This window comes from Podarcis tiliguerta (genome assembly GCF_965153285.1).
Source record: "Podarcis tiliguerta genome assembly, chromosome: 7".
Lineage (NCBI taxonomy): Eukaryota > Metazoa > Chordata > Lepidosauria > Squamata > Lacertidae > Podarcis > Podarcis tiliguerta.
In genome coordinates, this window is record NC_139540.1 from 3,113,978 (window position 1) to 3,127,816 (window position 13,839).

At 47.9% G+C, this 13,839-nt stretch overlaps 2 protein-coding genes across 3 annotated transcripts in view; both read right to left on the minus strand.

Annotated features, from left to right (window-relative positions):
• Nucleotides 1-13,839, minus strand: part of EEF1D (eukaryotic translation elongation factor 1 delta) — a 247,792-nt gene that overhangs the window by 30,652 nt on the left and 203,301 nt on the right. The window lies entirely within an intron of this gene.
• PYCR3 (pyrroline-5-carboxylate reductase 3) lies at nt 2,968-13,735 on the minus strand. Of its 2 annotated transcripts, XM_083449074.1 has the most exons (7): nt 13,538-13,735; nt 10,295-10,594; nt 9,479-9,543; nt 8,378-8,557; nt 5,931-6,143; nt 5,269-5,361; nt 2,968-3,450 (listed from the first exon to the last, which is right to left on the minus strand). In XM_083449074.1, exons 1-7 carry the CDS (start codon nt 13,689-13,691, stop codon nt 3,268-3,270), a joined length of 1,188 nt encoding a protein of 395 aa, XP_083305200.1. In that variant the 5' UTR covers nt 13,692-13,735; the 3' UTR covers nt 2,968-3,267. The 2 variants fall into 2 exon arrangements, with proteins under 2 accessions (XP_083305200.1, XP_083305201.1); XM_083449075.1 differs by lacking the exon at nt 10,295-10,594 and having other exon boundaries at nt 13,538-13,725.

The following is a 13,839-nucleotide window of genomic DNA, read 5'->3' on the forward strand; positions in this document are numbered from 1 at the left end:
GCAAACAGGTTGAAAAAGTTGTCCCAAGGTGGAGACAATCTCGCTGCAAGTTCAAAGAGGTTTGGGGGGAGGGATGCTCCCTGCAAAAGGGGTGGGGAGTTTGCAGTGGTTTTCAAGTGTCAAACAAAAGATTGAGGTGTAAGCTGGCCATGCAGGCATACTTGAATAGAAAAGGGAATGCGCAGAAGTACAAGAGAGGGCTCTAGAATTCAAATATTATCTAAAAAGCAGAATTGTGTATGAAAGGAGCAGAGCTGTGCAATGGGAAGAGCGCCTAGGCAGGAGTATAGTACTCCCTGATTTTATGCCATCTGCAGTGTCAGAACGGACTATTTGGTAACTCCCCTCACCCAACCACCTTTTTTGTAAGCTTATCACACTTGTTGAAAGGGCTGCTTGCTATTCCCCTCCATATTTCCTCCTGAGTTTCTTGCGGAATGTCCTCTTTTTTAAAAAACCATGCCTTTCCAAGAAGCACACTTGATCAGGACTGGTGAGATGCTCAGGAAGCTTTGGGTGACATACAGAGAGATACAGAGAGTTACGTGGATGCTTTGGAAATTAGAGAGCCACCCTGCCTGCCAGCCAAAGAATTAATTTAATAAAGTGAAATGGTAGAGTTACTGGTCTCTCACTTGTGAACAGACTTGAATTGGACTTCAGAGACTTGAATTTTCACATCGCGCGTTTGTGTGTGTGTGTGTGTATCGAGCTTTTTGGGGGTTAATACTGTCCTGTTATCCAAAATGATTACTGAACATGCTCAATGTGTTCCTCAAGAAGCAGACTCTTTTCCATTTCAGAGTACAGTGGTACCTCAGGTTACATACGCTTCAGGTTACAGACTCTGCTAACCCAGAAATAGTACATCGGGTTAAGAACTTTACTTCAGGATAAGAACAGAAATCGCGCGGTGGCAGAGGGAGGCCCCATTAGCTAAAGTGGTGCTTCAGGTTAAGAGCAGACTTCCGGAACGAATTAAGTTCTTAACCCGAGGTACCACTGTACAGCAGTTATTGGAAAATACAAACCTTTTATTCAATCTACAGTGGAACCTCTGGTTGCAAACGGGATCCGTTCCAGAGCCCAGTTCACAACCTGAGCAGAACAACAACCTGCGGGTCACAATTCGCTGCTTCTGCGCATGCGTGTGACATCATTTTGAGTGTCTGCGCATGCGTGAGCGACGAAACCCGGAAGTAACCCTTTCCGGTACTTCTGGGTTGCCGCAGGACACAACCTGAAAATGCTCAACCTGAAGCAAACGCAACATGAGGTATGACTGTATTGTTTTCCCAGTTCTGTGATAAGAGATCAGCGGTGGGATCCAGTTGTTTTAATGTAATGGATTTATGCCTGTCCCTTTGCACCCTAGCTCCAGTAAGACAGTGGCACCCCAGTGGCACACGCACAATCTTTGAATGAAGCACACTTGCCTGGGCCCGATTGGAACCTACGAAAGGAAAAGTCCCGTCTCCCTTGCACTGTGTGAGCAATGTACAATTTTGGTCCCCTGTGCAGCGTTAGACCCGCATAGGACAGCTCTAGCTCGGTGGCGGAGCACATCTAGAAAGTCTCAGGCCCCATTCCCAGCCAATCCCAGGAAGAGGTGGGAAAGAACTCTGAAATGGTGCTGCTTTGTCAGCGTAAATATTGATTCAATATACCGTATTTTTCGCTCCGTAAGATGCATCTGACCATAAGACGCACCTAGTTTTTAAAGGATCAGCTCAAAGTTGTTGAGCTTACTTGCAAAGGGGGGAAATCCTGTTTTTATGGGGTTCAACTCACAGTTCTGCAGCTTCTTTAGGATAGGAAAGGAAAGGGAGCCATTTCTACAGTTTCCAGACAGATTATCTAATTAGCCAGTCACATGTCGCTGGGGAACCAAACAGCCTCCGTCTGCAGAACATTCAACAACGGAGGCCTGGGCAAGGGGGCGGAAGGGAAGCCAGCGATCAACCACACATTCGTTCCATAAGACGCACAGACATTTCCCCATACTTTTTAGGGGGGGGGGAAGTGTGTCTTATGGAGCAAAAAATACCGTAATGCAGCTTCTATGCTCCTAAGCTTCAGTGCACTAGCGATGGCTGAGAGCCACAAGGGCTCTGCTCTGCCTCCACAATTGGGAGGCAGAGATGATTCTGAATCCCAGTTTGCTGGAAGCCACAGGAAGGGAGAGGGCTCTTTGTGCTCGGATCCTGCTTACGGGCTTCGCAATAGAGGAATTTGGTTGGCCACTGAGAGAACGGAAAGCTGGACTACATGAAGTTTACTCGGCCAGATGTGTTCCTTTGCTACTTCCATCAACACCATCCTCTCTACCGGAATTGCAGCTTCTTTTAAAGCAGCTTTTCTCAACCTGTGGGTCCCCAGATGATGTTGAACTACAACTCCCAGCATCCCTAGCTAGCAAGGCCAGAGCTCAGGGATGATGGGAGTTGTTGTCTGACAACATCTGGGGACCCACAGGTTGAGAGCTGCTGCTTTAAAGCGAGGTACAGTGTGAAAACAGGGACGCGGGTGGCGCTGTGGTCTAAACCACTGAGCCTAGGGCATGCCGATCAGAAGGTTGGAGGCTCGAATCCCTGCGACGGGGTGAGCTCCCGTTGCTCGGTCCCTGCTCCTGCCAACCTAGCAGTTCGAAAGCATGTCAAAGTGCAAGTAGATAAATAGGTACCGCTCCGGCGGGAAGGTAAACAGCGTTTCCGTGCGCTGCTCTGGCTTTGCCAGAAGCGGCTTCGTCATGCTGGCCACATGACCTGGAAGCTGTCTGCGGACAAACGTCGGCTCCCTCGGCCAGTAAAGCGAGATGAGCAGCGCAACCCCAGAGTCATTCGCGACTTGACTTAACTATCAGGGGTCCTTCACCTTTACCTTTTACAGTACAAAAGGCTCGTTTCTGCTAGTGCATGTACGCTCAGGTAACATTGGTACATAATAAGGACACGAGAAGCTAACATGTCAATAGGAAGCCTAGAGTTAGGTGTGTTTAATAATATTGAGGGCTTGGAGAGAGATGATGATTGTCACTGGTGTGGATTATTCCCTTGCTGTTGAGTCATGCGGCGGGGGCGGGAGGGGGGGAGAAAATCCCATAAGCGTCAATCTTCCAAAGAAAAAACAGACTGCCATTGTGAAGTTCACAGATGCAACAGCTCCAGGCCATCTGCCCCAGAATTCTTCCAGGTGGTTCTCTAGCCTGATCCCACACATAAGATTTGGTCGCCTCCATCGCCAAGGCCACCACATGCCCACCCCCTCTTATCGCTTGCCCAATGTCTGAGCGCGGCAGGTGGCTGCCTCCACAGCGTTCATGACAGTAGAGCGTAGAGACCCCTTCTCCAGCTCATGCAAGGCGTGGATGGTTGTTCCCCCTGGGGTGCAAACAGCACTTCTCAGAACCGCTGGGTGCTCTCCTGTTTCCAGGATCATTCTTCCTGCTCCCTGGAAGAAAAGACAACAAATACAGTTTCAGATTCGACGATTGGGGGTAGGGGTGGGGTGTGGATGGCGCATTGGATTTCCACGCAAGGAACCAAAGTTCAGATCACTGCTCAGTCAGTGTTAGAAACTCAGATAAAAAAGCCAATGCAGCTAAAAAAGCCAATGCAGTTCTGGGCTGCATCAATAGGACTATAGCATCTAGATCAAGGGAAGTAATAGTGCCACTGTATTCTGCTCTGGTCAGACCTCACCTGGAGTACTGTGTCCAGTTCTGGGCACCACAGTTCAAGAAGGACACTGACAAACTGGAACGTGTCCAGAGGAGGGCAACTGAAATGGTCAAAGGCCTGGAAACGATGCCTTATGAGGAACGGCTAAGGGAGCTGGGCATGTTTAGCCTGGAGAAGAGGAGGTTAAGGGGTGATATGATAGCCATGTTCAAATATATAAAAGGATGTCATATAGAGGAGGGAGAAAGGTTGTTTTCTGCTGGTCCAGAGAAGCGGACACGGAGCAATGGATCCAAACTACAAGAAAGAAGATTCCACCTAAACATTAGGAAGAACTTCCTGAAAGTAAGAGCTGTTCGACAGTGGAATTTGCTGCCAGGGAGTGTGGTGGAGTCTCCTTCTTTGGAGGTCTTTAAGCAGAGGCTTGACAACCATATGTCAGGAGTGCTCTGATGGTGTTTCCTGCTTGGCAGGGGGTTGGACTCAATGGCCCTTGTGGTCTCTTCCAACTCTAGGATTCTATGATTCTATATAATCTAATTGTCAAATGGCACCTTAAACCTAGGTTATGGTCACCACAATGGAAGATCTAGGCACTGGGTCGGTCCCCCCCTGCAATAGAGTTTTGTTGGAAGCCGCCCAGAGTGGCTGGGGAGTAATAAATTATTATAATCAATAATAATAAATAATTATAAATAATAAAATTATAGTAATTATAAATAATAAAATTATAGTAATTATAATAAATTATAAATAAAAATAAATAATAAATAATAAATTATTATTAACGTTATTTTCATTTCTATACTGCTTTATACAGTCATACCTCATGTTACGTCCGCTTCATGTTACGTTCTTTCAAGTTACGTCCCACAGCAACCCAGAAGTACCGGAAAGGGTTACTTCCGGGTTTTGCCGCTCACGCATGCACAGACGTGCAAAATGACATCGCGCGCATGCGCAGAAGCAGCGAATCACAAACTGCGTGTGCACAGATGCACCGCTGCGAGTTGCGTTCTTTTCATGTTGCGAACGTGCTTCCGGAACGTATCCCATTCGCAACCAGAGGTACCACTGTAGTTTAAATAGCAAATCTCAAAGCAGTTTACAACCATGATACATCCAAGCTAAAAAGAATCCAGAAGAAATTCAAGCTTCGAGGAAAGAATTATAGATCCTTAGCTCGGTCTGTAGAGCATGTGACTCTTAACACCAGGGTTGTGGGTTCAAGATCTAGGTTAGGCAAAAGATCCCTGTGTTGCAGGATGATTGCAGGGTCTGGGTTGGTTCCTATAGAGAGGGGCGGTCCTTGAGGTATTGCGACCCTGAGCGGTTTAACCAGCACTTTGAACTGGGCCCATAACCTACAGTAATTGGCAGCCTGTGCAGTTGGGCTGCAAACCATCTTGCCCCAGTGAGCAACCTGGCTGCTGAATTCTGCACCAACTGAAGTTTCCCAACTGTCTTGGGAGGCATCCCTACATATAACACATTGCAATCATTTAAACCTAGAGGTTACAAAGGGAGATTATGGAGGGATGGGATGGTGGAGAGACGGAGGAGGTTGGCAAGAATCACAGCTCCTTACCAAGAGGGTCTGAGCAGCAATCCTCTGGGCCATAGCCCCCGGCATCCCCATCTTTACGGCTCCTTCCGCCAGTGCTTCAGCAAACATGTATGCCTGTGGCGATGGGGAGAGAAGAAGAGGAAACCGTTATCAGACCTTCTAACTAGATTAGAATAATCACTATCTGGAGTTCAAAGGCTTTATTCATGCAGGAACTATTTACAGCATGAGGAGATGAGAGAGCAAAAGTAGCAGGCATCTTGGTCTCAACAAGTGGGGAGAGAAAAGTAAACAAAATGCCTCCGCTTTTAGGGGTAGAGTTAACTTAAACAAAGCAAAGATTATAAGCAAGTGCTGTCTAGGCTGCTAGACAAACAGTGCGGTTTAAACTAACACATGCATTGACTTGAAGCTCAAGGCAAGGGTTAGCTAACTTGTGCTTGGCTAATCTGAATATGATGTTGGACTCCAACTTTCATCATCCCCACTGGCATGCCAAAGCAATAAGATGATGGGGAGCTGTACTCCAGCAACGCCTGAGGGTCCAGTGGGCAGCCATGCACAATAGGGGACCCTGAACATAGAAAAGGCCAAGGCGAGAACTGCAGAAAATGTGTTTAAACCCAATGCCATGCCTACTATTTAAGAGGCCACTTGCAGACCCAACAAAAATGGTAGCTCACATAGGCAACACCACTGCCGCTCAGCCCTGTGTGGATGTCGATGTAGGATTCAGGGCCCTCTTCACACAGCCCGCTATGAGACAGCAGCCTCTTCAGCAGGGCCACATCCTCTTCCTCAGCGCAGGTACCCCGAGCCAGAACGATGGCGCCCGACTGGACCACGCAGGGAAGGTTGGGCATGATCCGCAGCACTTTGGTCCCAGCCGGAAGCAGCTGTGGAAACCCCAGAAAAGCAGAAGAGGGAATGTGCATTTAGTGTTGCAAGCAGGGATGCTTTACCTAACATTTAGCCACAAGGATTGAGCTTAAGTTGCAACATTCTGCAGGGATTCCTTGCATCCGGAACAGGTTGTTTAATGAGATGTTGTTTAAGCTGAGTGGATAATGTGATTACCACCTAGAAGTTATGGGGAATTTAAAGCAGTGGTTTCCCAATGTTTTAGGGCCACCCCCCCCCTTGGTTCCATAAACTCATCCCCAGTGCCCCCTATTCTATTAAAAACATTCAGAACAGCAGCCAGCATGACCATAGCTGTCAACTTACAGATTTGAAAATAAGGGACCAGCAGCCTCGAAAATAAGGGATTTTCCAGGCAGAGGTATGTTCAACTTCTGAGCCCCTCCGATCCAAGGGCAGAAAGCCCAGCCAGCAGCCAAATTAAGCCTCAAGCGGTGGTTCCCACAGCGCAGCAACCCGGCAAAGGGGATGCAGCAAGGAAAACCACCGTCACCTCTCTGCTGGGAAGCGCTGAGCAAAGGCGAGTCCCCAGGCAACGTGGTCGATTTGATCGGCACAAGGCATGCAAGCTCCACCCCCCAGTCGTTCTTAGACACCTTATTGGGTGAGCAACGCAGCCAAGCAACACAGTTGGAGCCTCCCTCCTCCCTGGCCGGCAGGGAGGGAGGGAGAGGAGCTGCTTCCTTTGAAACCCGGGAAATTTAAGGGACATCATCAATAAGGGACAGCAGCGGGGCACGGCGCTGGGATAAGGGACTGCCCCACGAAATAAGGGACGCTTGACAGCTATGAGCGTGACCCACTAAGATAATGTTAGAAGCATAGAATTGTAGGGTTGGGAGGGACCACAAGGGTCATCTAGTCCAGCCCCCTTCAATGCAGGAATCTTTTGCCCAACATGGGGCTCGAACCCACAACCCTGAGATTTAAGAGCCTCAGGCTCTACCGACTGAGCTCTCTAAAACTGAAAACCGTAATTGCTCATTTATTCGAAATCCAATTAAAACTGTTTGGTTTAATTAATTGAACGGAACAGATGAACTTAGTCCAGCGATGCCAGCTTTCAAAGCCTGATAGTCATTTCCCCCTGCCACCCCTTGCCTCTTAGCACCCCCCCAAGTAATCCCAATACCCCCCCAGGGGGCAGTACCGCCCACTTTGGGAACCACTGATCTAAGGGTTGTGCCCGACCAAGTTTTACTCTGAGCGAACCCATTGAAATTAACTAGACAATCCTTTGCTGTATGAATTTCCTTTTTAACCAACATGTATTCACTTATACTTCTTGATGGATGTTTTTCCCTTACATGTTGCAAATCGCCTCAATATCTTTATTTATTTTTTTTATGAAAGTGCAGATTACAACTAAATAAAGTAAATAACAGGCCCAGGTTAGTCTTGCGCCTTCATTTCAGTGGGTCTGTTCTGAGAAGGACTAGCACTCGCTAACAGAGATTATGTTTAAACTGCAGGTGCCAAGGATTTGACATGATGTCTATTGATGTATACCTGAAGAAGCGTCTCCACCCCCATCGTTCAGCCTGGACACTGAGGTCCAGCGCCGAGGGCCTTCTGGCGGTTCCCTCATTGTGAGAAGCGAGGCTACAGGGAACCAGACAGAGGGCCTTCTCGGTGGTGGCGCCCGCCCTGTGGAACGCCCTCCCATCAGATGTCAAAGAGATAAACAACTACCTGACATTCAGAAGACATCTGAAGGCAGCCCTGTTCAGGGAAGTTTTTAATATGTAACGCTGTACTGTTTTTAACACTTGATTGGGAGCCGCCCAGAGTGGCTGGGAAAACTCAGCCAGATGGGCGGGGTATAAATAATAAATTTATTAATTATTATTATTATTGCAAAACCTGGGATCTTCCAGCGAGCTGCAGCCTCACCCTATACCTGCACATACCAGGTAGCGGTGGCACTAATTATTATTATTATTATTATTATTATTATTATTATTATTTATACCCCGCCCATCTGGCTGGGTTTCCCCAGCCACTCTGGGCAGCTTCCAACAAAATATTAAAATACAGTGGTCTGTTAAACATTAAAAGCTTCCCTAAACTTGTACAATCAAGTTCCAGCCCAAAGCACATTCAATGGAGATTACAGTGATGATTGGGCTGCAAGGTTCACTAACGCCCTACTTCACCATGCCGGGTGTGCCTATGGGGATGGGCCCGTGGGCTTGCTCCTCCAACTCACCTCTTCTAAGGCCTGCAGTGTGACTCCAGCTGCCATGGAGACGACGACGTGTTTTTTGGTGACCGCAGATGCGATCTCTCGCAGAACCGCGGGGAGCACATTGGGCTTGGTAGCCAGGAATACGATGGTGCAGTTCTCCAGAATCTCCAGGTTAGAGTGCGTCGTCTTGCACTCAAAGGTCTTTATTCAAAAGAGAGATCACAAGGTAAGAACATGAGAACTTCATGCCCTGCAGGTGGATCAGACCATAGGCCTATGCAGCTCAGAATCCTGTTTCTGACAGTGGTCGAGCACATGGCTCTAGGAAAGCCACAACTGCGACGAGTCCAACACGCACACAGCTGCCCCACTCATATGCTCTGGCTAACTGGTGTTTAGACACTCAGTGATGTGGGGCAGAACATTTCCCAGTGCTTAATTTCCCCATGGATCAACAGATCTGAATTGCTCATTTTTTAATGTAACTTTTATTGAATTTTCAAATTTTTGCAAACTGACTTCAAACTAAATAGCAACGTCATTTCATGTATTGACGTCTACTGCATTATAGATCAAACACTTGTCTATTACAGAAATCCCTCTAATACATTTACTTGGTTATTTTACTTCCGCTGCTCCTATCTCAAACCTGCCCACGATTTCATTTGGCTATAGTGCTTTTCCAAATAGTCCAAAAAGGGCTTCCCTCCTATAAGAATTCCATCATTTCAATCTCTTAATATTGCTGTCAGTTTGCCATTTCAACATAGTCCATTACTTTTAAAAGCCATTCCTCCTTTGTTAGAATGAATTCCCCTTTTCAAGCCATCCATAGAATCATAGAGTTGGAAGAGACCACAAGGGCCACCGAGTCCAACCCCCTGCCAAGCAGGAAACACCATCAGAGCACTCCTGACATATGGTTGTCAAGCCTCTGCTTAAAGACCTCCAAAGAAGGAGACTCCACCACACTCCTTGGCAGCAAATTCCACTGTCGAACAGCTCTTACTGTCAGGAAGTTCTTCCTAACGTTTCAAGTTAGTGGCTGCCACTGAACGGATGGCCTTTAGCATTTCACGGCCCTTTTGATTCAGGTCCTGTTGACATTTGTCCTTCACTTACCTGGAACTTGTCCAGGTTCCTGTTGGATGGAGCACTAGCAAAGATGTTCACTGCCTGGACTTCTCCTGCGAGAGATGGAGAGAAAGAAAGTTTGGCTGAATGTACGGCACCTTCTGCCTCACCCAAACACGGGCCCAGCAAAAGAAAGACCACTCTGCTTTTGCAAGCTGTCTTGCAAAAAAAGGACAAGGCAACAAATTCAACCTCATCATATCTAAGTAATAGTCAGAATGGACTCGTCTGCAGCTCACAAAGCTCTCTGGAAAAACACTCGTTCCCCACTATTGACAAAGGTAAGTTTTGACCATGAGCAGATTCCAGAGGCCACAACTGAGAAGCCCCTGACATCTTCACCTCTTTGGAAAAAAAGGAAACCCCTTTAGAGGATTTCCCTTCTGCAAACTCAAGGAATTTGGGCCCCAGGTGGTTCAGGGCACGGGTGCACAACCTGTTGCCTTCCAGGTGCGCAGGACTCTACCTGCCATCTTCCCTAACCATTGGAACGGAAAGGAGTTGGGAGCATACAGAAGACATCTGGAGGCAGCCCTGTTTAGGGAAGCTTTTAATGTTTAATGTTTTGCTGTGGTTTCATAATTTGTTGGAAGCCACCCAGAGTGGCTGGCAATCCAGTCAAATGGGCAGCATATAAATATATTATTATTATTATTATTATTAATCCAAACCCTGCTTCCCTGGCTTACATGGTGAGGATTAATGTATCTGTGAAAGTGTGTCCACACTTTGCTAGCTAACACTGTAGCAGTTCATCCTTTGCTAAAGAAACTTTCCAGACCCACAAGAATTATCAGCATTTACCGTCTGGTCTCCAACTTTCCATTTTTGAACCAGATGCTTGGGTGTGTGGTGATGACCCTACTCCAGAACTTCCTGGGAGAGGGAGATTATCTTCAGCCATTTTAGTCTGGTTTCCAACCTGGTTTGGGGACTGAAACTGCCTCGGTTGCCCTGGCGGATGATTGATGCTGGACGCTGGACCCGGACAAAACGTCCCTGTTCTTTCCGATGGCGTCCTGAGCCACTTTCGGTGCCATCGGCCCTGCTGTCCTTCCTGGGATGGGGTTTCTGGGTGCCGTAATAAAGAGACTCCGGCTTTTCCTGGAGGGCAGATTCCAGAAGGTAGTTCCGAGGGGCAGCCCCTGCTTCGCACTTTTGTTTTCGGGTGTCCCCCCAAAACTTCCACCTTGCCCTCTACCTACCCAACATCGACATGAAACCCACACAGAAAGAGAATCTAGAGTTTTGGAGTTCACAGTCACCAACAGGCAGATGCCACACAGCTCTGGATCTCCTGAACCACCATGTGAATGGACTGGATGCAGATGAACAAGCTGAAACTCAGACTGTACAAGGCAGGTGTGTTCTCGCCAGGGGATGAGCCAGCCCTGTGCTAGGGTTACACTCCCCCTGAAAGATGGGGCTTGCCGTTTTGGTGTGTTCCTGGACACAGCTCTGCCCCTGTTGGTCAGGCGGCAGCTGTGGCCAGGAGTGCCTTGCTGCAGCAACCAATTGTGGAAGGGTCCTGGAGTGGTCAGGGACACGGGTGGCACTGTGGGTTAAACGACAGAGCCTAGGACTTGGCGATCAGAAGGTCGGCGGTTCGAATCCCTGTGACGGGGTGAGCTCCCGTTGCTCAGTCCCTGCTCCTGCCAACCTAGCAGTCCGAAAGCACGTCAAAGTGCAAGTAGATAAATAAGTACCGCTCTGGCAGGAAGGTAAACAGCGTTTCCGTGCGCTGCTCTGGTTCGCCAGAAGCGTCTTAGTCATGCTGGCCACATGACCCGGAAGCTGTACGCCGGCTCCCTCGGCCAGTAAAGCGAGATGAGCGCTGCAACCCCAGAGTTGGTCACGACTGGACTTAATGGTTAGGGGTCCCTTTACCTTTAAGGAGTCTGTATGAGAGTATATTGTATTTTAAAATGGGGTATCAGAGTTTTTAGGGGGCTAAACAGGCTGGGATAGCTGGCTTGTTGGGTTTTGAATGTCTTATGTAGATTTTTCAATTTCGTTGTTCTGTATGGGACAATGACAATAAAGATCATAGTATTGCATCATATTGTAAACAAACTATATGGGACTGCCCATGGAGTATGTTTGGAAATTTTGGAAACCCCTCCTAGCACATAATGCCTTTCAAGACCACGTTACTGCCTGGCTCTACCAGCTGCTGGTCATTTTCCATGTCCTGCTTATCATCTTGACTGTGCAACCGGCATGCTGTTAGCCAAGTTTCCCCTGCATAACTTTCCAGGCAATTTGGCACTTCCATGGGACAGGATTCAATTGGGGGTTTGTGCACAGGGTCTTACGTGCTACAAGGAACAAGGAAGGGAATCATCAAAGACAGATGAGTATCTTTCCATGAGCCAGAGTAATTTTCCACGATGTATGTAAAGCAATAAAAAGCTCAGTTACATTCGGTTACAAAACTTTCCCCCACCTTCCATTCTGGGATACAGTTTGCAATACACTTACTCTGAAGTAAGCCCCACCTATTTTGCAGCTCAGAACTAGATAACTGAAAGATGTTACTGAGCTACTGTTTATAAAACACACAATTCTGTATTGCTTAATACACATGGAGGTGGTTGTTGTTACTCAAGTTTTGTCATGTCTGAAGGCCTTGGAAAAATTCTTCCACTTGGAGGTATTTCACAGGACAAAGTATGGCCTAAGGGTGGGGTGGGGGACTCCACCTACCCCTTCTAGAAAAAACCCCTCCTCTGAACCTGGAACTGAAATGGGCTTTTGGTATTTTACGGTCAGTTTAGTTATATTTTATCTTTCACTTTTAAGTCCCATTCTACTTGCAATCCTGTAGCACTTTCTCAGAGTAAGCCCCATTAGACTCGATGGAACTTAAGTGTACGTAGGCTTACACTGTGCTGTAAAATTAAATGAGCTTGCTACCAATGCTTTTAAGCTGCAGCTGGGCTAAGCTCTGAATACTCAATTCCATGCAAAAACAGAAGTCCTGTAGCACACAGACTGGTAAATCTGTACATAGGGAGATTTCTTAGATTGTTTAGGGAAGCTTTTAATGTTTGATGTTTTATTGTGTTTTTAATATTCTGTAGGAAGCCGCCCAGAGTGGCTGGAGAGGACTGGCCAGATGGGCGGGGTATAATATATTATTATTATTAATAATATTTTACCCATCTAATGCAACATTATCTGACTTGGGTGTGGGGAACCTTTGGCCCACCTGGTGACGTGGAACTATAATTCTCATCACTCCTGGCTTTTGGCTATGCTGGCTGGGGCTGATGGGAATTGTAGTTCAGCACCATTTGCAAAAACAAAGTTGCAGCACACCTGAACTAGCTTGGCAGCAGAGACCTCACCATCTTCTAGCCCAGGGGTCAGCAAACTTTTTCAGCAGGGTGCCAGTCCACTGTCCCTCAGACCTTGGGGGGGCTGGACTATATTTTGGGTGGGGGGAATTGAACGAATTCCTATGCCCCACAAATAACCCAGAGATGCATTTTGAATAAAAGGACACATTCTACTCATGTAAAAACACGCTGATTCCCAGACCCTCTGCGGCCAGATTGAGAAGGCGATTGGGCCGGATCCGGCCCCCGGGCCTTAGTTTGCCTACCCATCTTCTACCACCTTCTCAAAACAAGGCACCTGCTGTCGCAATGCCTCTTCCCAAACGCAGTTCAGCCAGGGGGTGGGTCTTTTCCAGCCTCATAGAAACAGAGCTGCAGATTTTGAAGAGTCTTCCCACCCCAGGGTCACCTAGCCGAGCGCCCTGCAAATATTCTAACCAGAAATCATATTTAGTCTGTCTTTCAACCTACGCCCTTTGCACCGCGCAACAACAAATCCGCCACCTTTGGCCTCTAGACCCCTCATCACTTAAAGCAGGTTTACTCAAAAGCAAGCCTCATTTGCAATCCGATGGCGTTCCTTTTTCCTACAAGGGGGTTTTTAAGATCCCAGCCCCCTGCTGATTTGGGCTTTTTCTAGGATTTTGTGCATGCAGGAGATTCCCCTCCCCCCACAACACACCTTGCCTCTCCTACCTGCCCTTACCTGCCAGCAGGATCGCCTGGGCCACAGCGCTGGCCATGCGCCCCGCCCCAATGAAGCCCACACGCAGCTCCCGCAGCTTCTCCATCTCCGCAACCTGCCACGGACCGGCCGGATTGTCCCTTTTTTTAACCTCCTCCTGAACAGCTGAACTCATAATACCCACGTGGCCCGGCCCAGACTCCCCCCCGCCGCTCGAGCCAGGGAGCCAATCAAGCCGCGCGGTTCCTCCCCGCGCGGTGAAGGCGAATGAATCCAACGCCGCCATTCAGAACGCGGCCATTCATCTTTCGCCTCCGCTCTCC